The 26,968-nt window shown below is 41.9% G+C and overlaps 3 protein-coding genes across 5 annotated transcripts; all 3 read left to right on the top strand.

The window, feature by feature from the left end:
* Nucleotides 1–48: 48 nt before the first annotated feature.
* Nucleotides 49–10,099, top strand: sgk2a (serum/glucocorticoid regulated kinase 2a). Of its 2 annotated transcripts, XM_089013828.1 has the most exons (14): nucleotides 53–143; nucleotides 1,326–1,391; nucleotides 2,118–2,198; nucleotides 2,390–2,451; nucleotides 3,691–3,748; nucleotides 4,856–4,939; nucleotides 5,764–5,895; nucleotides 5,981–6,093; nucleotides 7,154–7,190; nucleotides 7,679–7,765; nucleotides 8,061–8,156; nucleotides 8,235–8,390; nucleotides 8,485–8,574; nucleotides 9,359–10,099. In XM_089013828.1, exons 2-14 carry the CDS (start codon nucleotides 1,377–1,379, stop codon nucleotides 9,512–9,514), a joined length of 1,167 nt encoding a protein of 388 aa, XP_088869954.1. In that variant the 5' UTR covers nucleotides 53–143; nucleotides 1,326–1,376; the 3' UTR covers nucleotides 9,515–10,099. The 2 variants fall into 2 exon arrangements, with proteins under 2 accessions (XP_088869963.1, XP_088869954.1); XM_089013837.1 differs by lacking the exon at nucleotides 2,118–2,198 and having other exon boundaries at nucleotides 49–143.
* A 574-nt stretch (nucleotides 10,100–10,673) lies between these two features.
* On the top strand, nucleotides 10,674–20,694 carry mybl2a (MYB proto-oncogene like 2a). 2 transcript variants are annotated; one of them, XM_089013847.1, is made up of 12 exons: nucleotides 10,674–10,810; nucleotides 11,846–11,939; nucleotides 13,064–13,135; nucleotides 13,651–13,740; nucleotides 14,844–15,064; nucleotides 15,168–15,288; nucleotides 16,271–16,324; nucleotides 16,430–16,620; nucleotides 16,890–17,592; nucleotides 18,628–18,870; nucleotides 18,941–19,141; nucleotides 19,792–20,694. In XM_089013847.1, the coding sequence occupies exons 2-12, from the start codon at nucleotides 11,847–11,849 to the stop codon at nucleotides 20,371–20,373; spliced, it is 2,571 nt and encodes an 856-aa protein (XP_088869973.1). In that variant the 5' UTR covers nucleotides 10,674–10,810; nucleotide 11,846; the 3' UTR covers nucleotides 20,374–20,694. The 2 variants fall into 2 exon arrangements, with proteins under 2 accessions (XP_088869973.1, XP_088869982.1); XM_089013856.1 differs by lacking the exon at nucleotides 10,674–10,810 and adding an exon at nucleotides 12,651–12,735.
* A 1,057-nt stretch (nucleotides 20,695–21,751) lies between these two features.
* On the top strand, nucleotides 21,752–26,968 carry nsun5 (NOP2/Sun RNA methyltransferase 5). Its single transcript, XM_089006388.1, has 5 exons — nucleotides 21,752–22,157; nucleotides 22,542–23,253; nucleotides 24,270–24,477; nucleotides 25,503–25,661; nucleotides 26,714–26,968. Exons 1-5 carry the CDS (start codon nucleotides 21,945–21,947, stop codon nucleotides 26,892–26,894), a joined length of 1,473 nt encoding a protein of 490 aa, XP_088862514.1. The 5' UTR covers nucleotides 21,752–21,944; the 3' UTR covers nucleotides 26,895–26,968.

Here is a 26,968-nt window from a genome sequence, read left to right on the forward strand (position 1 = left end):
TGAATAACTATCCATCCATCAATCATTCACTCTTCAAGTGTACAACTGACCGCAGATCAGTCAGTGTTTGGCAAGCAGCGTCTGCTGCTGCACACATTTTTGGTGAACGCCTTCACACCGTAATCGTCTTCCTGCACTCACAGGTGAGCACTCTGTACACCTTTCACATAATGCTTCTATAATAACATTAGTATATATAGGTATGCTTTCAAAAAACTGGTAGTTGTTAATGCATTGCTATTGAAGTTGTTTGCTGATCTTTTAAGCTATTGATGTTACATTTAGAAAAAAATGTCATTATTCAGGCAAATATTACGTTCTAATGTTACATGTTTAATCTAGATTGTTCTTCATGCTTCTTGGTGATTCAAAGATTATGAGCAAGAACAAACTTTTTTTTACTGCAAAAGTTTGTAATTTTCACTTCAGGCGGAAAACATTGCTTATTTTCAACGTTCAGAATTCATTTCACGCCACTAGTTATTCATATTGACCGTAATTGTAAAATAGACATTTTGGTGCATATTTTTTTTCTTTATTTAATATGTTAATAACCATTCAATTTGTCACACACATTATCACTGAGCAAAATAATAAAAATACTAAAGAATGGGACTTTTTTTCCCATTGTGTTGTGATATCTTCCAATGCGTAAACTACTAGGAGATTCTTCCACTCTTCAGTTTTTCGAGAGAAACATGATGATTGATAATTCCGTGCATGCAAACGCATGTGTTCTTGTATTTTTGTGGCAGAATCGGCCAATATTTAGCATGTAAACACATACTCTGTATCTCTATATGCCCTTCAATGTGTCTCCTGCTGGTCCAGCATCTCCTACCGTACAAACCAGACGGACCCGCTCTGCACACACTGAGCTCAGCATTTCATGGCTACCAAAATAACACATTGCAGAAGATCAGACGGGTGTTTCAGTCTCATTACATATCACTAAACAACAATGTCTCAAAATGTATGTATGTATGCCAAAATAACAAAGGTTCAATCTCAATTTACTCACATTTTTTAAATGTGGTTTAACATGTGGATATGAAGGTTAATTGCACTTTACGCTACAGTGGGACCTTGGCTTACACACTTAATTGGTTCCCTGACAGTGTGTAGGGCGAAAAGTGTGTATTCCAAAAATTAATTTCCCATAGGAAACCATTAAAATGAGAATAATCCGTTCCCAGATCTCCATAAAATATAATTTTCAACTAAATAAACCTTAAAACTACAATCTACCTTATTCTATGTATGTATTCTATGTAGGTGGATTACACCTAGAATTTGAAATAAACATCTCTTGCCTCTTTTGTCAGATCGATCAAACGGATGCTGTGTTCCCACTGGGACTGGAATGGATAAGAGACATGGCCCACTGTAATGTGAGTGAGTTTTATTCCTTGTTGCAAAATACAGTAAAGTCTCGTTATATCGATATCGGATATATCGATAGTCCCGGTTATATCGATACTATTTCTATGCACGCACGGAGAAAATTACATGCAAACAGGGTCGGATATATCGATAGTCCCGGTTATATCGATATTTTTTCGGACTCCCTTGAATATCGATATAACGAGACTTTACTGTAGTTCACGCTTTTACCTGATGTCGTCCCTTAACTGTATTTTGTGACACGGTTAAAACCGGAATGAAATACAGTGATACCTTAGCTTACAAACTTAATTAGTTCCCTGACAGAGTGTATAAGACGGAAAGTGTGTATCCCAAAAAATAATTTCCCATAGGAAACCATTAAAATGGGAATAATCCGTTCCCAGGTCCCCTTAAAAGATAATTTTCTACTTTCTAATTTTCTCAGCCTTAAAACTACACATACCTTATTTTACGTATAATAAATGTGCTATGGTATTATAATTAAAGAAATAAACTGTACTATATAATAAAGTCGTTTTATTTGAGCCTTTGAACGATCAAAGTTGAACCGAGTCCAAATCCAAACTGTCCAAACTGTTTCTCTGTCGTCTGCCTGTCTCTTTAATGTCCCCCCCCACACTGCTACATTCTTGACCAATCACGTGGCTTTAACCTATGACTGGGGGCGGGGTATAGAGGACCAAAACAAACCGCCTGCCATTTTGTTTTAGGAGAACGGACTTGTTTGCGAACGACACATCACTCATTGTGGCAGCTCCTTGTGTATCCTGAAAAATAGTTCGGATGCCAAGGTAAAATGTTCATAAATTTAACGTTCGTAAACCGAAAAGTTTGTCAGCCAAGGGGTTCGTAAACCGAGGTATCACTAATTGTTTCATTGCACAAACAAACATTTGAACAATGGCAGCATTCGTTTTAATACAGCAGCTTTTGTGTTTTATAAGGATTCCCCCCCCCCTTCTTTGCACTTATTGTCTTCCAGCTACAGTCGCCATCCTCTTCCCCCCATGATGACGTTAACCTGGGTCCTTCAGGTGACCCTCAGTAAGTAGTTCCGCCCTTACGCACCAGATGAGCATTCTTGTTTTAAGTTCTCAGCATGTTGTCAAGGGCACTGGTTCTCAGAATGGGGTCTGCGACACATAAATGAGTGTTCTACAAAAAAAAATAATAATAATAACGACGTTTTATTATGGTGAAAATCGTTATATCACTTAAAGGACAACCGCCGCCGCCGGACAAGTCGTATCCATAATTTGTAAAATCACTTCTAGTGACTTCTACTGAGCGTATTTTACAAAGATTCCACCGCAAAGAGCTAGATTTTACGTTTTAAGACTAAATATTCAGGAAATCTTGTTTTTGAGTTGGTGACGATTCCTGACGTGACGTCACGTCAGGAAAGCCCCTGACCGAGAAAGCAACACACAATGCATTTTGGGTACTTTGTTTGGTCTGAAAACTTCGTGTTGATCCATGTCGATGGCGAAATTAGAAGGTCATTTTGAAGTAGTTTTGGGACAGTTTAAGTCTTTTATTTGTGTTTTTTATTTGACTTAAAAATATCAGCCTGCGTGTTTTGGGTATTTTAGATGCAATAAAACGTTTTTCGGATGTCAGTTAGGAAACAAAGAAATGGTGTTGGTCGTCCGTTAAAACAGGATGGATCATAAAACATCAAGCTTCTAACATGTTTGCAATTCTGAGCCCATCTACATCGAAATTGAAATCAATAGTACAATTACTGCATTGAGTAAAAACAAAGCCCCTGTACATGAGTTGCATTCATAGTGTTAGCTGGCATATGATCCTAAATAACATGAAACAAAACAAAATTCAGGTGGCCTCAAATGGTGCGCAAAGTAGCCCTATTTGATTGGCGTTGTGATTATAAATAGTCGCGGCAAAACTGTCTCCTGTAACAGGCTGTGGACCCGAATATTTTGGACATGGACAAATATCAAAGACTTTATTTTAAAATTGCTTTAGATTGCGGTAAGATTGAAAAGATTAATTCATCGAAACATTTACGCACAAAATGCTACTAAAACCTCATAAAACATGATAGCACACAATGATAGCTCATTATATTTTTTCATACTCTGATCATTCCAATAAATATATTTATTGGAATGATAATACTAATAATATTGATTGACTATGTACAGTATAATCTTGATTACATTTGTAATTCAGCATTACTGAAGAAATTTAACTGTGTGTGTAATGTTTTGCACCGAACATTAGAAAAGCTTCAATGAATAACTCTGTGTCCTGTTGCAGTGCCAAGCCCACTGACTTTGACTTCCTGGCTGTCATTGGCAAAGGGACCTTTGGAAAGGTGACGCGATTACTTATTCACTTCGTGTTGAAATGAACCCATTTTGACCTTGCAAGGCCACTCAATGAGCTAGTTGGACATTCAACATGATTTCTCTCTCTCTGTCACTCTCTTGCCCTCTCTAAACCTCTAAACCCAACTTAAGTGCCTTGCTCAAGAGTGCACCGGCAGTGAACTGCATCTCTGTAGAATGCAGTCTGTAACTATTTTATTTTGTAGTGTTTTTTTAATTCAATGTTTACACACAATTCCTTTGCTTTGCTTCCACTTTCTTCATCCCTTCTCCCAAAACGGATAACATGTGACTGTAAAGTGTCCTTGAGAGTTTTATTATTATTATTATTATTATTATTATTATTATTATTATTATTATTATTATTATTATTATTATTATTATTATTATTATTATTATTATTATCTTATACCTTTTTTGCGCCACGGACCGGTTTAATGTCAGACAATATTTTCACAGAGCAGCGGATGAATACAACAAAATAAAATGATATGACAGCCATGGAAACTGTTTTTTTTTTTTTCTTTTAAATATAATCATAAACGTGAAACCATTGTGGATTTTTATACAACTTTATTAGCAGAGTTCTGGTAACATAGCGCCAACAACAACATATGTTACACCGTCTCTGCCCCTTAACGCTCTATGATCACCATTGTAATGTTTAAACGTGCCTTCAAAATAAGACGCACCACAAAAACAAGTGAAACAAAAACAGATGTAATCTGGTAATTTTTCATTTTTCAAAATAAAACATAGTCCGGACTCAGATAATAAATAAAACGGAAATTATGTAAATTATTTATTCTTTCTACGTGGCCCGGTACCAAATGACCCACGGACCGGTACCGGTCCGCGGCCCGGGGGTTGGGGACCTCTGCTGTAAACTGCTACTGAGAATTGTCAGCAAAAGTCATGCTTGAATATTGCCGTCTTGTCCTTCTGGCTTGACATGATTCAATTTTGTCAGTGTCAGGTGTTCTCACAGGCATCCGAGGGCTTCTGCAACCATGTCCTGTCCGCAGGGCGACTATTTGGCGCTGTCAAGTGTTTGCTAAACAAAACCAAATTAACCCACAAACTTTCCAATGCAGGTCCTGCTCGCCAAGCTCAAAGCCACCAACCAGTTCTATGCTGTCAAAGTACTGCAGAAGAAAGTTATCTTGAAAAAAAAGGAGGTGAGCGCCTATTATGTCGCAGCTGGACACGCGGTGCAATGAGGTCATGAGATACACGCTCATTTGAATAATTTAGATATGAAAACGGCCAAAATATAGATGTTTTCTAAAAGTTACCATATTTTCCGGTGTATAAGGCACACCGTAGTAAAAGGCGAATGGTGTATTTTCAAACTTTTTCCTTATGTAAGAAGCACGGGACTATAAGGCACACCTTTAATAAAGGAAAAAGGGTCTCCAAATATAATATGTAAATATATACAAGTTTACATTATAAGGCTACAGTAGAGGGGTGGGGGTCGCTGCTGACAGTAGTTTGCGAGACCAATTGTGGCTCAAAACGCACCTGCATATAAGGCGCAGGGTCATCTTTTAAAGAAAATCAAGGCTTTTGGGTGCGCCTTATACAACGGAAAGTATGATATACTAAAAAAAAACACAGGGCATTTTTGACATTTCAAGTCAGCTTCTGATTCAGACACCAAAGGAATTTAGTTTGAAAGGCGCTGAGAAATTACATGTATTATTATTATTATTATTATTATTATTATTATTTATGTCATGAATCCGTTTAAACTATCTAAAGAAAAACATGAGAGCAAAAAAAAAATGCTTTTACATAATGTACTTCTACTTGTCTGAACCAGAGCAACATCCTCTGTTTTGATCATCGTTTGGAAGCAAAAGCGCATAATCCGTTTTATCTAATCCGCACAATGCTTGGTGCAAAGGACAATTTATGTAACTCCATGAAAAGTAAGAGTAAATTAGCTGTGCTCATGCAGCGCGTCACCTCTTTGATATCCACGCGTCTCCTTTTGCAGCAAAAAAACATCATGGCGGAGAGAAACGTGCTGCTCAAAAGCTTAAAACACCCGTTTCTGGTTCGCCTCCATTACTCCTTCCAGACCACCGAGAAACTCTACTTTGTCCTGGACTACGTGAATGGTGGAGAAGTATGCGCAAGCAATCGAAGCAAGCAAATGGATTCATATTTCTGAGGTGTTCCTTGTGAACGTGCTCGCCATTTTGTTTCTGCAGCTCTTCTTTCACCTACAACGTGAGAGATGCTTTTCTGAGCCCAGAGCTAGGTTCTATACGGCAGAGGTGGCGAGCGCTATTGGCTACCTTCACTCCCTCAATATTGTCTACAGGTCAGACTATATTTGGATTTCTTAATATTGGGACATCACCCACGATATGTTATCAATCCATATTTGTATTCTTGCAGTAGATTGAAGACATTTGTTTTCTTTCCCTATAACATTGAATGACTTCAATTGTTATGATGTCAAACAAAAATGATCTAGCAAGTACAGCCCAGATGATAGGAAATATAAAGTCACACCTACACGCAGGAAATTTCTGTAGGAAAAATAATCTCTCCCCATCCACCCACCCAACACCATCCAACCCACCCAACCATCCATCCATCCATTCCAATCCAACCCACCCATCCAATCCAACTCACCCAACCCATCCATCCATCCCTTCATTGATCCATGCATCCATCCAATTCAACCCAGCCATCCAATCGAACTCACCCAACGCACCCATCCAATCCCATCCATCCATCCACTCATCCATCCTTCCATCCATCCATGCAACCCAACCCACCCATCCATCGATCCATCCCTCCATTGATCCATGCATCCATCCAATCCAATTCAACCCAACCCACCGACCCATCCATCCAATCCACCCAGCCCGCCCATCCATCCCTCCATTGATCCATCCATCCAACCCACCCATCCAATCGAACTCACCCAACGCACCCATCCAATCCCATCCATCCATCCAACCCACCCATCCATCCATCGATCCATCCCTCCATTGATCCATGCATCCATCCAATCCAATTCAACCCAACCCACCGACCCATCCATCCAATCCACCCAGCCCGCCCATCCATCCCTCCATTGATCCATCCATCCAATCGAACTCACCCAACGCACCCATCCAATCCCATCCTTCCATCCAACCCAACCCACCCATCCATCGATCCATCCCTCCATTGATCCATGCATCCATCCAATCCAATTCAACCCAACCCAACCCACCCATCCATCCATCTATTCAATCCCACCCATCCCTGTATCCAATGCCACCCACCCACCCATCCAATCCAACCAACCCAGCCCACCCAGCATACATATCCATCCACCCTTCTAAATTGTGATGTTGTGTGTGCGTGTGTGTGTGTGTTCTTTGCAGGGATCTGAAGCCCGAAAATATTCTCTTAGATTCTCAGGTGAATAACAGTCACACATTCTCCTCCTGACACGGTCCAACACAAACCAGGTGGGGTGTGGATCCCCAAAACGCAGACTCAGATCAACCGCATTACAAAAAAAAAAAAAAATACAAATATTGATTAAAAAAAAGTACAGACAAAATATAAACAGAACTCCTTGGCAACAACAAGACAGGAAGACCAGATATGAACAAAATACAATTGCAAACAGCAAGGTACATTTAACCATGGAAAATACACAAAATACTGTACTGTACTGTGGTCCAAAATTACTTATTGAACAACAATTGAGGAAAAAATTATCAGCTGTATACATGGGCAAAAGATCTTGTGAACAATCCAACAGTCCTTAAATACTCGACTATGCATGATTGGCAACATGACAGTGGCGCGCTGAACAGCAAAATCATCACAGCTCTTCTGACCGATGTTTTTGTCCACTTACACGTGAACACATCTCCATGCTTGCGTTTATGATGTTTCAGGGCCACGTGGTGCTAACAGATTTTGGTTTGTGCAAAGAAGGTGTGGAACCAGAAGGAACCACCTCAACTTTCTGTGGAACACCGGAAGTGAGTTGAATACTGCATGTCAGCGGATCTGAAAACCCAAACATACACTGATACTTTAAATTTACTCACATGCAGATCTAGAAATAAAAATACAGCAAATACAGTTTGTTTAAAAAAGGTGTCACTATTTGAGCATGTGATATTACATTTTTATAATTTTAATAACAGCCTGAATGTTTGAACAGATTTGATAGATGTATTCCATAAAAAAAGTTGTGTGTTGATTTTGGCAACGCATTTTATCATCAGTTTTTATTTTGTTTCTGCTCTGAATTTGGATGTTTGCCACCAAAAGTACTTAGCACCGGAGGTTCTTCGCAAGGAACCATATGACAGGACGGTTGACTGGTGGTGTCTTGGAGCTGTGCTTTATGAAATGATTTACAGTCTGGTAAGCGTGTGTATCTGTGTGTTCGTATTTGTCTTTGTGCGTGTAGTTGATAACATCTGCCCATTCTCTTCACGATAGCCTCCTTTCTACAGCCGTGACGTTGGAGAAATGTATGATGGCATTCTCCATAAACCTCTCCTGCTCCCACCAGGGAAGTCTGAGGCTGTGTGCTCCTTGCTGGAGGGTCTCCTACAGAAGGACCAGCACAGACGCTTCGGGGCCATTGCCGACTTTGTACGTTTCTTTCAATTCGGAGTGGGATAAACGCTGAAAACTCTCGCAAGCATCCGTATACAGTTCAATTGATCTGTATGATTTTTTTCTATAGTTAGAAATCAAGAACCACACATTTTTCTCTTCAATCAACTGGGATGACATTTACCACAAGAGAATCACTCCTCCTTACAACCCCAATGTGGTGAGTGTCAGTTCACACATTTAAAAATGTAACTTGTACTACTTTATCTCCCCTACAATAATAACATCTCACCCAGTTACTTTGTGTACGAGGCTAAATAATCGAGTAAGACCCACAAAACTTTTCATAAATGCAGTGCTACTGTGCTTCTCCGTTGTATTTTGAGCCTAAAGATAGTCATTGAATCGTTGTGTGTTGCACCAAGACTACTATTTGATATTGACGGACACAAATTCCCAGCCCATTTACAACGGAGCTTGGGCGCCTTCTTGTGCATTTTCTGGAACACTACATTGCTGTCATTTACGGCTCGACTTGATATGGGAGGACTCCTTTAATCCATTGCAAACATTTATGCTTTGCTCTTCAGAACTATTTGAATCATATTTATAACTGGATGAGTAACAAGAAAGCATCTTTTCCGAATCTGAAGCCATTGTTTTGACTCTCGAGCAAGGCCAGACATTTTGGTGTGACGTCACGAACTTTCTGAAAATCCCCAATTTTGAGCTGATTTGTAGCAGTTTTTGGACACTTTAAGTCATTTTTATTGGTGTTTAAAATATCACCCTGTGTGTTTTGGGTATTTTAGATGCTCTAAATCATTTTTCTGATTTCAGTTAGGAAACAAAAAAATGGTGTCGGTTGTCCTTTAAATGATAACACATTCACTGTTTCATTCTTTATTTTGCATTTCATGATGCTATTTCATATTATTTCTCGCAAGAACAACTCCTCACTAATCTATACACACAACTGTCGCAATCTCCTTCTTCACGTTTAGAGGGGCCCTGCCGACACTCAGCATATCGACCCGGAGTTCACCAGGGAAACAGTTTCAAATTCTGTGAGCCGGACGCCGGATTTCAATGCCAGCACGAGTTCCAACAATGCCTTCAACGGTTTCTCCTACGTGGCGAGCGAGGACAGCTTTCTGTAAAACCAACTCACTGCTTGAAGAGCTAACCGTATGGCCCTTTGTGTAATATGACAATGTGCCTAACCTTATTCAATGTAAGGGTCCTCAGTAGGTGCCATTTTGTAACAGAGTACGTGGACTTAAAAGTCTATCCAGTCGAGTTTGATCTCTTGAAGTATATGATTAAGAGTTGGTGAATGTAAATATGAGATCGTTGTGTTATTGTTTCTCTGATGCTATGAAAATACTGTATGTCCAATAGTGAGGACAGTGAGTGTTGAATGCCCTTGTTCTTCAGAACCAAACTCATCCAAGCATGCCTTTCTGCACTTTGTACACAGAAAACAGAAAAAAAGTGCACTCCCCAAAGAATTGGTGGCATTCAGTTGTCTTGCTATTGTGAGGAAGTAACGGTCAAGGACAACAAATGGTGTGAGTGCCTTTTTTTGGGTAGCATCTCTGTCACATGCCATTTGTCACCATAGCTTTTAGATGAATTATGAAATGTTTCAATGCCATTTGGCTCAAGGTGTTGTCTTTTAAGCATGCGTCAGTTCAGAACTGTGTTCATCAAACCACAGGAAGAATAAAACATTTTTAAGACTTGTCGTGGTGGCTGAAAAACAATTAAATGGGGTGTAAAAAATTAAATGAGGAAAAACAAGTGTGTGTGTATACGCGTGTGAATGTGCCTGACTTCTCCCACGGATTTTGACCAATCCCGTGCAGCTTTAACCGAAGGATAAAAAAATTCGGCTCCTATAAGCGGCTCCCTATTAGGAGTTGGCTCCACTTCAAAGACCCGTATATTAGAGACAGGTTCGTTCGCGAACGACACACTTCAATTCGCGATGGGAATTCCGGCTCCTTTCAGAGAGCTGTTTTTTTTTTTGGCTCGGCATACTTAAAATATCTGGCTCCTTCGGCTCCCAAATCTCTCCTCATTTTTTTTTTGCTTAAATTAATTAACCACCAAAAATAGACAATGCATCATATCATTTAAAAAAAAAATTCTGTGACTTTATTTATATTCGTGTGTGTGCGCGCGTGTCTTCTACCACAGATTTTGACCAATCGCGTGCGACTTTAACCGAAGGCGTTGTGGAATCGGTTCTTTTAATCGGCTCCCTATTGAGAGCCGGCTCCAGTCGTTCCCTTCAAAGAGACGGCTTTAAGAGCTGTTTCGTTCGCGGATAACACATCACTAGTGAGCATTACAATTAGCATTTAGCAGTAGAGGCACTCGTGTTCGTGTTCGTGCGAGTATGCTGGCTTGCTATTTACAGCCAGGCTGTAAAGCCGATTTGGACAAATAAGGTGACTAATTTACCCCTAACTTACGAATCGTCTCCATGAGCCGAATGATTTTTGTATGATTCTCGCCACGTGTTTTGGTTTTTGCCTGCTATCGCCGACTCGTTGAAAGGGAGCTAACTTTAGCAAACCGTCTTAGAGCGTCACAAAAATGCGTTGAGCTGCATTCAAAAAATTCTCAGCACTCATGTTTAACTCTATGTAGACTCTTATAAATAAAAGGAATGACGATGTTGTTCTGTGGACAGTCTGTGAGATCGTATCATTTTTTTCGTGATAATGTGTAAACAACAAAATGATCCGTGATTGTTGAGCTCCAGCATGTTACTTGTATGGTGAGTCCAAGACAGACATTTGGAAATTTCAAACGCCACACCACCTAAGAAAAATAGAAGCAAATGTTTACGAGTTGGACTATTGAAATAATGAAGATCTCGTTTTAGTTTCCTCACAAATGTATTTTCTCAATCTTGAAATCTTTGTTTTAATTCAATACAAACCACCTTGCCTGATGGCGTTGAGTAAAAATCGTTTGTAGTATTGTACCTTTTGCAAATGCAAAGTTGAATCGCACATTGCACGAGCTCCTACTTCGTGCATCTTTTAAGTCGTAGTACGTGATGCATAAGGATGCACGTGTGGTGGAAGTGAACATGCTAATGTTTCTTCTTGGACGGGGCGACATCATCGACCACATTTATTGAGCAGCTTCCAGACTTAACGTGTCTCTCTCTCGTCTGTAGAAGTTGATACTTGGGGGTAGGGGGGGGGCTTTAATTACAATTTACAGTCAAGAATAAATATCTCCAGAAAGTAATCAAAGAGGAAAAGTTGACCAGAATCATATTTTAATGAAATGTGATTTTCTGTTTACGCCATTTCCTTCATTTGTTCCACATTAAACGGTCGAATGAAGACAAGCTAAAAGCCCCCTTCTCCACTTCTAAGCAGCTGATAGAAATTATGCTTTTATCATGCAAGCTGAAGCATACTGTCTCTTATTAGTGTGTCAAACTCACTGTCAATATGTATTTGCAGTATGGCAGAACAGGATGATGTTGCTCTATGTATTGACGCAGACTCAAGTGCTGGGGACAAGGATAGCCCCAAAGGAATATGGACTCTGGAGGAGGTGAGTGAAAAGAACATTTTATTTAATTGCCAAATCACACGGTGTACTTGTCGCCGATTAAATTAAGGCCACCTTTACACCACATCCTATATTCTGATTAAATGCTCATGTTGTTTAAAGGACAAGCAATGTCACTTTTTTGTTTCCTAACTGACAGGAGAAAAACGTTTTATAGCATCTAAAATACCCAATGATATGATATTTTTAGTCAAATGCTAAACACCAATAAAAATGACTTAAAGTCTCCCAAAACTACTTCAAAATGAACCTGGAAGTGGCCAGTTTCAGAAGGTCCCGCCCCCTTGTTCGTGACGTCACGCCAAGACGTCTTGCATTGCTGGAGAATCAAAACAATGGCTTCAGATTCGGAGACTATGCTTTCTTGTTACTCATCCAGTTATGAATATGATTCAAATAGTTCTGAAGAGGAAAGCATAAATGTTTGCAATTGATTAAATAATTTATTCCGTGTCGTTTTGAGGCATCAGCGGTGGGAAATGTCGCACCTAAAAAAGGCAGAACATGGCGACCAACCTCCGTGTGAGGAATGAATCAGCCCGTTTCCACAGGCTGATAAATTCCTTCCATGGAGCTTGGTCGCCCTCCTCTGGCGGCTTTTGGGTGCAACATAAGGTTTTCAGACCAAACAATACAGCAAAATACATTGACGTGATCGAAGGACTGCTACAATGTGTCCTTTTTTTCGGTCAGGGGCGTTCCTTTAGTGACGTCACGTACGGATTCGCCACCGACTCAAAAACAAGACTTCCGGAATATTCAGCGCGAGTCTTAAAAGGTAAAATATAGCTATATGCGGTGGAATCTTTGTAAAATACGCTCAGTAGAGGTCATTTGAAGCCATTTTACAAATTATGGACACAACTTGTCCGGAGACGTCTGTTGTCCTTTAACTCTATTTCCATGAACATTTGCAACCATCTGAAAGGTCTCGTGTACAGCGGTGGTTTTTAATGTGTTTTATTTGGATAACAATTATTATACTGCTTGAATGGTGTGAATCGGTGCTAAATATTATGAGCTATCTCCCAGTCTTTGGACATGCAGTTACTGGTACATTAAAAAGTAATGTCATGCACCTGATGTTAATTTTCTCTTCTGTGCAGGATGAAAACCTAAAAATCCTTGTCCGAAATTTTGGAGAACGCAACTGGACTACTGTGGCCACTCTTTTGCCAGTAAGAATGAGTTAGAATGAGATATATCACACAACACAATCAGTTCCAAACTGGCAAAAAAAAAAAAAAAACTGCAGCAGCGTATCAGCGCGATACTGCACGGTTGCCTATTTTCTTTGCTTTGCTTGCACTTCACAAGAACGGACGAGCAATGCCGCTGACTCCTTCCTGGTCAGCAAAAGTGAAGCTGTCTGCATCCATCTAACGTTGCTACTTGCTAAACCCACCTATTAGAAATCCAGTTATTTGTCATGCATTTTCATATTACCTCAGGAGAAGCGGTACATGCACATTTCGTCCATAAGGATGGGATTTCAAAGTAAAACATGCATTGATGAGAATGTAATCAGTAAAATAACATAAGTTGTCTAGTAACAGTGAAAACACAAGATAGCTGTTTTCTGGCTTCACTGACTAGAAAAATCCATGAATATGTTTTCAAAATCAAAGAGGTGACATACTCATTCACTGAGAAATAAGTTGGAATTGGTCCGTTATGTCTTGTTACTTGACAGGGTAAGACAGATACACAGTGTATACTACGCTGGAAATATCTGAGCAGCGATGTGGCGCCAGACTGCTGGACCAAAGAGGAAGATGAAAAGGTGAAGAACCTGGACACTAATTCAATCGAACCGTTAAAGGACAACCGACACCATTTTTTTTTTCCTGACATCAGAAAAACGTTTTTTCGCATCTAAAATACCCAAAATACGCAGGCTGATATTTTTAGTCAAACGCAAAACACCAATACAAATGGCTTAAAGTTGCCCAAAACTGCCATTAATGAGCTCAAAACTGGAGAGATTCAGAAAGTCCCGCCCCCACCTTTGTGACGCCTCGTCAGGAAACTCCTTCACAAACTGCCTTGCTCCAGAATCAAAACAATGGCTTCAGAGAGTTCAGATTTGGAAAAAGATACTTTCTTGTTACTCATCCAGTTATGAATATAATTCAAATACAGTAAAGTCTCGTTATATCGATATCGGATATATCGATACTATTTCTATGCACGCACGGAGAAAATTACATGCAAACAGGGTCGGATATATCGATAGTCCCGGTTATATCGATATTTTTTCGGACTCCCTTGAATATCGATATAACGAGACTTTACTGTAGTTCTGAAGAGGAAAGCATAAATGTTTGCAATCGATTAAAGAAGTTCTTCCGGGTCATTTTGAGGCATCTGGACAGAAATGTATCACCCAGAAAATGCAGAAGATGGCGGCCAAGCTCTGTTGGAAATGGGCTGATTTGTCTGCTTGGAATTTGTGTCAGCGAATATCAAATAGTTGTCTTGTTGCAACACACAACGATTCACCATCACGTTATTTATGTGTTTTCCTTCTAATTTCGCCATCAACACGAAGCTTTCAGACCAAACAAAGTACCGCAAAATGCATTGTGTGTCGCTTTCTCGGTCAGGGGCGTTCCTTCCGTGACGTCACGTCTGGAATCTTCACCAACTCGAAAACATGACTTCCTGAATATTCAGCGCGAATCTTAAAACGTAAAATATAGCTATATGCGGTGGAATCTTTGTAAAATACGCTCAGTAGAAGTCATATGAAGTGATTTTACAAATTATGGACACAACTTGTCCGAGGGCGTCGGTCGTCATTTAAGGATTATGGTAGACCATCATTTTTGGGGTGTGTGGTGGGGGTACGTGGGATAATTGTATTTTTTTTGGTTCCCTGAGCAGATCAAAGAGTTGGTGGGTCAGTTTGGCACCAATCGCTGGAGTCTGATTTGCAACCATCTGAAAGGGCGGACGGAGAATCAGTGTCGTAAGCGTTGGTACGCCCACTTGGAGCCCATGTTGAAGAAGTCCCAGTGGACCGACGAGGAGGATCACATCATTTACAAAGCCCATTCTGTCTTCGGGAACCGCTGGTCTGAGATTGCTAAACTGGTACCTGGAAGGTAGGATGTGGCATGGAATGAAACACCCTCCATATGGCTATCGGCACGGCAACACAAAGATGTGATTGCAGTTTGTGTGTGTGTGTGTGTTCTCTACTTGCAGGACAGAGCAAGCAGTGAGATGTCGCTGGAACTCCACGCTCAAAATGGAAGCCGGATTGGGGCAGCTCAAAAAGGAGTCGGACAACATCTCCGTTGATATTCAACAGTTTGTGGAAGGAAGGGTATGAACACATCATTAAGGACACCCTTGTGTACATAATTTGTCAAATGGCTTCAAATGACTTCTACTGAGCGTATTTTGCAAAGATTCCACCGCATATAGCTGCTATATTTTACCTTTTAAGACTCGCGCTGAATATTCCGGAAGTCTTGTTTTTGACTTGGTGACGATTCCTGACGTGGCGTCACGGAGGGAACGCCCCTGACCGAGAAAGCGACACACAATGCATTTTGCGGTACTTTGTTTGGTCTGAAACCTTCGTGTTGATCCGTGTTGATGGCGAAATTATAAGGAAAACACATTTGTGTGTTGCACCAAGACTCTTATTTGATAGTAGGTGGTGCAAATTCCCAGCAGACAAATGAGGCCATTTCCAATAGAGCTTGTGCATTTTCTGGGAGCTACATTGGAGTCCAGAGGCCTCAAAATAATACGGAAGGACTTCCTTAATCGATTCCAAACATGTATGCTTTCCTCTTCAGAACTATTTGAATCATATTCATAAATGGATGAGTAACAAGAAAGCATCTTATCCGAATCGGAAGACATTGTTTTGATTCTAGAGCAAGGCATGACGTCCTGGCGTGACGTCACGAACAAGGGGGCGGGACCTTCTGAAACTGGCCACTTCCGGTTTGCAGTTTCAGCACACTTTAAGTCATTTTTATTGGTGTTTTGCATTTGACTAAAATATCATACTGCGTATTTTGGGTATTTTAGATGCTATAAAACGTTTTTCTGATGTCAGTTAGGAAACAAAAAAATGGTGTCGGTTGTCCTTTAAATGTTTGCTGAATTTGATGCGCATCGATCGGTCTTGCCTGCCTGAAGGCAGTAGCTGGAAGAGGTGGTGGGCAGGGTGCAGCGGGTCCAGTAGGATTTTCCGCACCCTTATCTTGATTCTTGCAGTGTGCAAGTCCTCGAGAAGGGGTGATGTTATGCTGGGATATTATGACAGAGTGGCATTTTGTTGTATCTTGCAGGTGAACTTCAAGTGTGACATTTTATTGGACACCTCGCCAGTCACTCCCGAAATGGTGAGCTCCTTGTTGGTTCTGCGGTATGAGATCCTGAATACTGAAGAGAATTCTTCTTTTTTTTTTTCCTCCGTGCCGGACTTTTGGCACTTTGCATTCCTGTAGGTCAAAGATAGAAAAGAGCAACGCAAACTCGTCCAGAAGTCCACGCCCACTCCAAACAATGCCCCCCTCCCGACCCCTCCCACCTCCAGTGGGGTCACTGCCCCGGGACCGGCAGCGGTCGCGGCGGTGGATCAGAAAAAGTTTCTTGACGCTGCATTGAGGATGATCGCGGAGGACATGCTCCCTCTCAGGTAGCTTCAGAAGCCTTATTGTGTCTCTGGTTGCTTGGAGACTAATAATCATAATAATAATAATTTTGTTACAAAGTGCCATTGGCACAATGTTTTCAGGTCAGGATTTCTTGGCATGAATTAATATAGACCAATTACGTGACATCGTTTGGAAAGACACAAAGGTGTTTGCGTTGGGTTTGTCAAGAACATTGTTAGATTGCAGAGGATCACCCGCCATGATTTTTTCAAGCATATCAAAAGTAATTAATGGTCCTCCTTTCATTCAGTTTTGTCGAGGGAGCCGGCTTCCGGTCCTTCATGGGCACCGTCGGACCCGAATACCACAAACTGTCCCAGCGTGCCGTCAGCTTGCAGCTTTATGACGACGTGGAGAGAACGGTCAAACCTCAGCTCATTCGCGATTTAAAGGCCCGCCTGTGCAAATCCGAAGACGGAGAGGGCGCCGTTCACGTGACCTGTGACCTCTGGGCCGGCATGAATTCCGATTTGCCCGATGAGCCCATCGTCATCGTGCAGCTCCACTTCATCAGCGATTCGTGGCAGATTCGCCGGCCCACCGTGGCCTTCCGTCGCGTGAGCCACAAAGACCTGAGCGGCGCCATAGCCAAGGAGCTGGAGGCCGTTCTGCTGGGCTACGGCGTCTTTCCGCAGAGCATCGGCTACGTCCTCGTCAACCGCGCCAAAGAAGTGCTGGCTGCTAACAGCGTCTTCTGTGACTACAAGATCATGTGCCCGTCGAGTAGAGGGGAACCCGACGGAGATGAGATCGTGGCCTTTCTATCGGACCGGATGCCCGATTCGGAGTCGCCATTTTCGGAGCTCAAGATGGGAAACAGAATCGCCTGTGTGGCAAAAACGCTCCAGGTGGTGATCAGCGAGGCGTTGAAGAACTCCAGGGTGGTCGAAAACCTCCTATCACACGTCCACAATGTCGTGGCTTTCTTCAGGGGCAGCACGTACTGGAGTGAGGTAGGAAAGAAAATGCATACTTAGGCTATGAAATGAAGTTGCTTTTTTTATTGATTGTGTTGCTCGAAAAAGTCTGGCAGGACGTTTACTGTTATGGTGGCATCTGGCGGCAGTCCATGCCAACACAGGAAACGCCAATAAAATGTTTCCTGTTAACACATTCACTGCCAGACGATGTGCAAAAATGTGTCCACTCCAGTGCCAGGGTTTTTGTCATTTTCACTCAAATTGCAGGATCCACAGAATATTGAGTTTTAGGACTATGCAGCGTAAGAAACCTGAGACTATATTTTGTTATCACAAATAAAGGTAATTCCTAAGTTATATGGGTCTGGAGTTATCTGAGTTTGAAATGGGGGCGGCTGCATGTTAGAGATGTTCGATCGGATACGGTGGACAAAGACTTGAACCCAGAAAGACTTTCTTTACTGCCGGCAGGAGACGTAGCCTTTCATGACAGACACCTGAATTCAGCAAACTCTGCCAAGCTATTTATTGAGAGTCAAATTTAAGTGATACATCCCTGGTTGTTCTACGTGCGAACAGCTGTAAACAAAAAACATTGTCTCTTCCATGAACTGACAAATTTGTAACCTGATAAAGAGTTTCCCAAGTCCTAAATTCTGTCCAAAGCCAGATCTCCTAGATGAAGATGACAGTTTAACTTGCTGTGTCTGTTGACCCGATTGACCCCCAGGTTGTCTGTGCTTCAATTGTGTATTGAGTCACAAGTGTTGACTAAGCATACAACAGCATGAAACTTTAAAATATGATAACTTCTTCTTCTGTCTAATCTCTATCACTGTACAAAATTCAATACATACATATTGACTAGAGATAGTGTTTTAACAACAGCTGAAGCTTGGACAAAGGGAAATGCTGCCCCTTGTGGAAAAGAAAAAACACATCGCCAGAGACCATGGCCAGCACTTTATTGAGTGAATGAGTTCAAAGAGAGCCAAAAGCACAGTTAGTTACACGAAGTTGGCGGATCCAAATCAAATCACGCCGTCTCCTCTTTGTGTCCTCGCGAAGGTTTTATTGAAGGAGTGTGGCGTGTCCTTGTTTCCGCCCTCCAACCACTGCCGCTGGAACTCCATGATGGTGTCCTTGCGCAGAATGGTGCAAGAGTCCGCTTGGAACGGCATCCTCACCGTGCTGGCGCAGGCTCGCAGCGAGGCAAGCGACACGGCCAGCGCCCCGCCACTCATCGTGGTCAAGAGGGAACAAGTGCTGGACATTCTGGCGCTCCTGGAACCCTTCCAGGAAGTCTTGCAGGTAGGGAATTCACTGACATCGGTCAACTACCTGCTTGATGAGGATGTGAGAGTTCTGGTGTCACCTGTAGGTCTTGCTCGGAAATGCATTGGCCATCTCATTTGTTGTGACCGCTCTGGTTGGCCTCGAGAAGACGTTGGAGGGCTGTAACACAAACTACACCCACTTCAAAAAGGGCCTCCGCACGGGCCTGCATACTCACTTCCAGTCCTTTATTCATGAGAAAGACCTGGTTGCGGCTGCCGTGCTTGACCCCAGGAACAAACTGAAGGTATGCATCCTGAAACTCCCTGACCATTGAGATGTCTATTAGCCATTTGCTACCAGGCTAGTCCTGAAAGTTTTATTTTGAAAATCAGGTGTATCCACCTGTGCCTCAAAACAATGGCTCCAAGATACTCATCCACTTATGAATATGATTGAAATAGTTCTGAAGAGGAAAGCATAAATGTTTGCAATCGATTAAAGAAGTCCTTCCGTATCATTTTGAGGCGCCTGGACTCCAATGTAGCACCCAGAAAATGCACAAGATGGCACCCAAGCTCCGTTGGAAATGGGCTGATTTGTCTGCTGGGAATTTGTGTCAACTAGTATCAAATAGTAGCCTTGGTGCAACACACAACGATTCACCATCGCGTTATTCGTGTGTTTTCTTTCTAATTTCGTCATCAACACGAAGTTTTCAGACCAAACAAAGTACCGCAAAATGCATTGTGTGTCGCTTTCTCGGTCATGGGGCGTTCCTTCCGTGACGTCACGTCAGGAATCGTCACCAACTCGAAAACAAGACTTTCTGAATATTCAGTGCAAGTCTTAAAATGTAGCTAATGCAGTTTGCATCACCTCAGCAAACTTGTGTGCTTGGTGGAACCAATGCTCTGCTATGATTTGCACGCTAAAATTCTCACTTTCCTCGTGCAGACATTCCCCGATGGCCACCTTGAAGACCAGGCAGGCTTCCTCACACCTCCAACAAAACATGAAGCTCGCACCATTGTGGAAGCCGCACTTGGGAGCCAAGCGGACCCGGTTCATCCTGCAGTAGAAACGTCGGAAGATTGGAAAAGTGAGGTGAAGGGCAGAGAGGAAACGGCAGCGGAGGCCTCCGGGGGCAGCTGGGACGACACTGGCGACGCCACTAATCTCATTGGGGTCAAACGCAAGGCGGATGAGGACATCCCGCAGCTTCCGTCCAAAACTGTGACGTCGGAACTTGATGTGTACCTCTCAGAGCCGCCGTGGGGGAACGCCTCCGTTTTGCTTTACTGGAAATCCGCCTCTCGCTTCCCAAAACTGCAGAGCCTTGCCAAGAGACTCCTGGCAGTACCCGCCACCTCGGGGGGCTTCGACAGGCTCTGTCCGATGGCGGCCTGTATCGTACGGGCGAAACGGAACCGCATGCCACCTCACACCACAGAGAGACTCCTTCTTTATAAGAATTCTTTGAAGACAAAGACTGGCAGAAAATCCGGAGGGGTCACGAAACAGAGACAGACCAAATAATCCGGTGATTCTGTCACATTTGGAAACTCAGCAATTGATATATTGCATCCATTTTCTATTTTGCATATTCTCATAAGGGTCGCGGACATCCTGGAGCCTCTCCGAGACTCTCCTGGAGGCACTTTGCAACCTGAATGTGAACAAGCGGTATACAAAGTTTTGTAAATATGAGTTTTTAAGCCATGGTGTCCACTGCTTATAATAAAATATGTCATAAATATTTTTGTCATATTTGACTTGAAATATCAAGTCCATTGTTGTTTTTGCTTAAGTTCAGGTCTGCTTTTATAATTTGACACATTATAAAAATTATTACACTCACCGAAGTTTTTTTGTCCTTGGTCACTGCATTGGCAGTACTATAATACGTTGTGGTACTGAATTGAAAACGGCTCCTGAAGCCATTAAAGAAGTAGGGTTGAATACAATATAAGAAATGCAACAACAGCTGAAGCTGTAACAAAGCGCTTAACGTCGACAACTATCATATACTGTACAGCAGAGGTCGCCAAACCGCGGACCGGTACCGGTCATTTGGTACCAGGCCGCGTAGAAAGAATCAATAATTTAGATAAAATGAAAAATTACCAGATTACATCCGTCTATGATTTACTCGACGCATGTCAAAACGCTTGTCTAGGTCACGTGAAACATACCGCTAAAATTAGCCCACCGTAAGCTAGCAAAATGAGTAAAAAACAAACGTCTTATTTTGTTGTTTTAATCCGCCGGTCCGTGAAACTATTGTCTGACATTAAACCGGTCCGTGGCGCAAAAAAAGGTCGGGGACCACCGCTGTACAGGACATAAAGCGGGCACAAAGATAGTAGAAAGCACCAGGGAGTAAAATGACTCAAGATTTACCTTTTTTTTTTTTTGCTTCTGCAAATGTGTGATAAAATAACCAGAATTTCTGTTGATTAAAAAACACTTTGTCTGAAACTTAGAAGCAATAGAACAAGATCGATGCAGAAAATATAACGTAAAAAAACTTCACATTGTAAAATAATTATATAAATTGCATTTACAACATTTAAAAAAATATTTTAAGAAGGACGTCGCACAAAGTGAATCAGAATCGAATATGTTGTCCAAGTATGTAAAGAAAACGTAAATTTACTTTTCCGATTAGAACCGGGTCGAGAGGAACATGAACATAAAACAATGACCAATAGGGGGAGGTGGAATCGGAACCTCGAGTTTCGCTGTTCAGCGCCTGATATATTAAATATAAAAAGAAAACAAAAAGAGAGTAGAGAGAAGAAATGACTATTATTTATGTTTTAATCGATCGGATATCTCCCGTGATACACCCAGATTTGTAACCCTTATTTTTGGGTATTTAATGGATACGTCAGATGCCTAGTTCACTTCCGGGGTTATGCCTACGAGTTCCTGGACGCGTGTGTGAAAATATGTTAGTTTTTTCCACCATGTGAAACTATTGCCTCTCCCAATATTCGTTTCTGTGGCTACCTTAGCCTGAACAAGATCAGTCACGGTACCGCGTGGACGCATCGAATACCTTTTCATCGCGAGGTGATCGATCGAGTTGAACGATTGTCTTCGCCATGGCGCTGTACGCGAAAGCCGCCGAGATCTTGGACAAGGTGGAGAAGAAGCAGGGTGCGCTCAAAACCCTCGTGTACGAAAGTAAATTTACCAACATCAAGCAACTCTTCGCTCTGGTCTGCGAGACTCAGAAGTTCTCTTCCATATTGGAGGAGATCATCGTGTCTACCAGGTTGCTGAAACACACTAAGCTGAAGATGCACTTGGCCAAGGTGCGTAAAGGAAGTTTTGGATTCGCTGTCGTAAAAGGGTGCTTCAGTTTGTTCCAGGCGGGTTCATATTAACTTAACTAAATGAATTGTTATTACGTTTACTGTTTTTCGTTTTGTATGTTACATTTAATCAGTTTTCAGAACGAGTTTAGTTTTAAATGGGGTTTGCTTTGTTTCTCGAAAATGCTCATGTTTAACGTAGTTATTTTTCATGTGTTTTATTTTGTGTTCGCGTGTTTAAAAGACACTAAATATTTTGTCGTAAACAAAAACCAGTTTTTATTTTCAACATTTTAAAAAGAACAATTGACAAATCAAAGACAAGTGCTTTGTAACAGGCCCCAGTTTTACGTAGAATTAAGACTTTTTTTCCTGTTACAACAGGTTCTAGTCTTCGACCTGCTCATGGGTCAAGGTCTCAAGTGTGGTGGGTCCTGGAAGGTGCTCCTCATGAAACATCGCTCCAGGCTGCAGACCGAGCTTGCCCTTATGAAAGTCAAAATGAAGGTCAGCAAAAATGAAGACCTGCTCGCCAGTCATGCCCAACAATCTGTTGGAGACCAGCTGCCCAGATACGTGCGCGTCAACATCCTAAAGACCACCGTGGAGGACACTGTGGACTACTTCAAGAGGGATGGCTTGACTTACAAAGGGGAGGCTATCAAGTTGGATGACTTGAAAGTAAAAGCTAGAGAATTTGCCAAAGACCTCCACCTACCAGAGATACTAGTCTTTCCACCTAAAACGGACTTCCACGACCACTTCTTGTTCAAGGCAGGCCACATTATCCTGCAGGATAAAGCCAGCTGTCTCCCGGCCTTTCTCCTGAAGCCCCCGCCAGGGAGTCACGTCATCGACGCCTGCGCCGCCCCGGGAAATAAAACCAGCCACCTCGCCGCTGTTATGAAGAACGCAGGCAAGCTGTTTGCTTTTGATTTGGATGCCAAGCGTCTGGCCACCATGTCCACCCTCCTGCTCCGAGCCGGCGTCACCTGTCATCGGCTGGCAAATCAGGACTTTCTGAAGGTGGACCCGGACAGCACGTTGTACAGCGGCGTGGAATACATCCTCCTTGATCCCTCGTGCAGCGGTTCAGGTCCAGCAATTTTTTTCCCACCTTTATTTTGCCAAGGCACATAGTGAATTAGTATTAAGTTATTATCCAGATGGATGATTTATTATTACTTTCTAAGCATATAGTCATGGGAAAAGTATTCTGAAACAGTCAAATGTGGTTCTTTTAAAGGACGTTGTCACCGGACAGGCACTTTAAAGGACAACCGACGTCTTTGGACAAATTGTGTCCATAATTTGTAAAATGGCTTCAAATGACTTCTACTGAGCGTATTTTACAAAGATTCCATCGCATATGTAGCTATTTTTTACGTTTTAAAACTCACGCTGAATATTCAGGAAGTCTTGTTTTTGAGTTGGTGACGATTCCTGACGTCACGGAAGGAACGCCCCTGACCGCGAAAGCGACACACAATGCATTTTGGGTACTTTGTTTGGTCTGAAAACTTCGTGTTGATGGTGAAATTAGAAGGAAAACACATAACGTGATGGTGAATCGTGTGTTGAACCAAGACTACTATTTGATACTAGTTGACACAAATTCCCAGCAGACAAATCAGCCCATTTCCAACTGAGCTTTTGCGCCATCTTGTGCATTTTCTAGGACGCTACACATCAGTTCTAACGCCTCAAAATGATCCGGAAAGACTTCTTTAATCGATTGCAAACATTTATGCTTTCCACTTCAGAACAAGAGAGCGGGGCCTTCTGAAACAAGTCGTTTTTGGACACTTTAAGTCATTTTTATTGGTGTTTTGCATTTGACTAAAAATATCAGCCTGCGTGTTTTGGGTATTTTAGATGCTATAAAACGTTTTTCTGATGTCAGTTAGGAACAAAAAAATGGTGTCGGTTGTCCTTTAAATTGGCCTAAACAAACATATAAGTTAGGCCTGCCACAATATCAAACAAATAAAAACATAGAGCACACTGATATAATGCTCTTATCACAATTTACTTGCAACTTTATTTTTAGATGGAAGTGGTCTAAAAATTGTGACGTGATTTGCCTTTTTTGTGTGCACATGCGCGTTTTAGGCATGGTGTGTCTCCAGGATCGTTGTCCTGCCGACCCCAAGAAGGACGCATCTCGTCTGTCTTCGTTGGCCTCCTTCCAGTTGCGTTGCCTGAACCACGGCCTGCGCTTCCCCCGTCTACGCCGCCTGATTTACTCCACCTGCTCCATCCACAGGCAGGAAAACGAGGATGTCGTCATGGCTTGTTTGCAGCAGAACCCCACCTTCAGGTATCTGCTTTCAGTCCAGTCTCTCAAACGTTGAAGTGGAGCTTTCTTGCATTTCAACAGAAAGAAGTGTTTATTTCCTACTGCAGTGATTTGGATAGTTAAAAAAAAAACCTGATAAAACGTCATAAATTAGTTAACGTCTGTGTAAGCTCTCAGTCGTATAGGAGTTTCTTCAGCAATCATCTGTACTTCTAAGTACTGATGACGGCTGAAGAAACTTTTTCATTGATAAATTACATAAAGGACAACCGACACCTCTGGACAAGTTGTGTCCATAATTTGTAAAATGACTTCTACTAAGCGTATTTTACAAAGATTCCACTGCATATAGCTATATTTTACGTTTTATGACTCACACTGAATATTCGGTAAGTCTAATTTTTGAGTTGGTGACGATTCCTGACGTGACGTCACGGAAGGAACGCCCCTGACCGAGAAAGCGACACACAATGCATTTTGCGGTACTTTGTTTGATCAGAAAACTTCGTGTTGATCCGCGTTGATGGCGAAATTAGAACAAAAACACATAAATAACACGATGGTGAGTCGTTGTGTGTTGCACCAAGACTACTATTTGATACTAGTTTACACAAATTCCCAGCAGACAAATTAGCCCATTTCCAACGGAGCTTTGGCGCCATCTTCTGCATTTTCTGGGACACTACATTGCTGTCATTGAGGGCTCGAATTGATATGGGAGGACTTCTTTAATCGATTGCAAACATTTATGCTTTCCTCTTCAGAACTATTTAAATCATATTCATTACTGGATGAGTAACAAGAAAGCTTCTCCGAATCCGAAGCCATTGTTTTGATTCTCGAGCAAGGCAAGAACGTCCTGGCGTGACATCACGAACAAGGGGGCGGGACCTTCTGAAACTGACCACTTCCGGTTTCAATTTGAAGTCGTTTTTGGACACACTTGGAAACAAAAAGTAACAGTTTGTGTGACAAATAAAGCTTTGCTACCAAACTCTTTCTGGTTGATCTGTCGAGTGACCCTGTCCCTCATGTGTGCCTCGCAGGCTGGTTCCTTTGCTGCCAGAGTGGCCCGAACGAGGCTTGCCGCCGCTCACGCAATGTCTCCGGGCAAGTGTCGACGGGACGCGCACGCATGGATTCTTTGTTGCCCTGCTGGAGCGATGCAATGAAGATGACAATCTGATACCACAGCTACAAATAAGGTAGATTGTGTTGAATTTGAAACAAAAAAGGTTGAATATTTTTTTGAATGAACTTTTTGGGAGACACATCGCTTAAAGGACAACCGACGCCATCCTGACAAGTTTTGTCCATAATTTGTAAAATGGCTTCAAATGACTTCTACTGAGCATATTTTACAGAGATTCCACCGCATGTAGCTATAGTTTACCTTTTAAGACTCGCGCTGAATATTCAGGAAGTCTTGTTTTTGAATTGGTGACGATTCCTGATGTGACGTCACGGAAGGAACGCCCCTGACTGAGAAAGCGACACACAATGCATTTTGGGTACTTTGTTTGATCTGAAAACTTCGTGTTGATGGCGAAATTAGAAGGAAAAGACATAAATAACGCAAGGGTGAATCGTTGTGTGTTCCACCAAGACAACTATTTGATATTCGCTGACCCAAATTCCCCACAGACAAATCAGCCCATTTCCAATGGAGCTTTGGCGCCATCTTTTGCATTTTCTGGGACACTACATGCTGTCCTTGACGAATTGATATGAGAGGACTCCTTTAATCGATTGCAAACATTTATGCTTTCCTCTTCAGAACTATTTGAATCATATTCATAACTGGATGAGTAACAAGAAAGCATCTTCTCCGAATGTGAAGCCATTGTTTTGATTCTCGAGCAAGGCAAGACGTCTTGACCTGACGTGACGAACAAGGGGGCGGGACCTTCTGAAACTGGCCATTTCCGGTTTTATTTTGAAGTCGTTTTTGGACACTTTAAGAAGTCATTTTTATTGGTGTTTTGCATTTGACTAAAAATATCAGCCTGTGTATTTTGGGTATTTTAGATGCTATAAAACGTTTTTCTGATGTCAGTTAGGAAACAAAAAAATGGTGTCGGTTGTCCTTTAAAGTAAGAACACTTTGCTTTTTATTTGGAGAATTTGAACGATTGATGGATTGATTGATTGATTGATTGATTGATTGATTGATTGATTGATTGATTGATTGATTGACATGTTCAACCAAACACCGAACATCTCCTAAAGCATCCACTATTGCCTTTGTGCATTCAAGGCATCCCGAGATGAGCTGCCCGCCTGCCTGTGCCAAGATCCATGAATCCAATCCCAATGAAACTGAAGCCTCAGAGAGCGAGAACAAAGCAACAGCTCCTGAAGGTAGCGCATCTGGCAACAAAAAGACCAGAAAGAGAAGAAAGAGGACGAAGAAAAGCACAGACGTCATCATGGACTGAATTGTTATTTTGTCCACAATAACATTTCATGATGTAAGGTTTTCAAATTCATTAAAAAGGACATATTGCTCAAA

This window comes from Hippocampus bargibanti, linkage group LG01 (genome assembly GCF_051943395.1).
Source record: "Hippocampus bargibanti isolate YZ-2025 linkage group LG01, ASM5194339v1, whole genome shotgun sequence".
NCBI lineage: Eukaryota > Metazoa > Chordata > Actinopteri > Syngnathiformes > Syngnathidae > Hippocampus > Hippocampus bargibanti.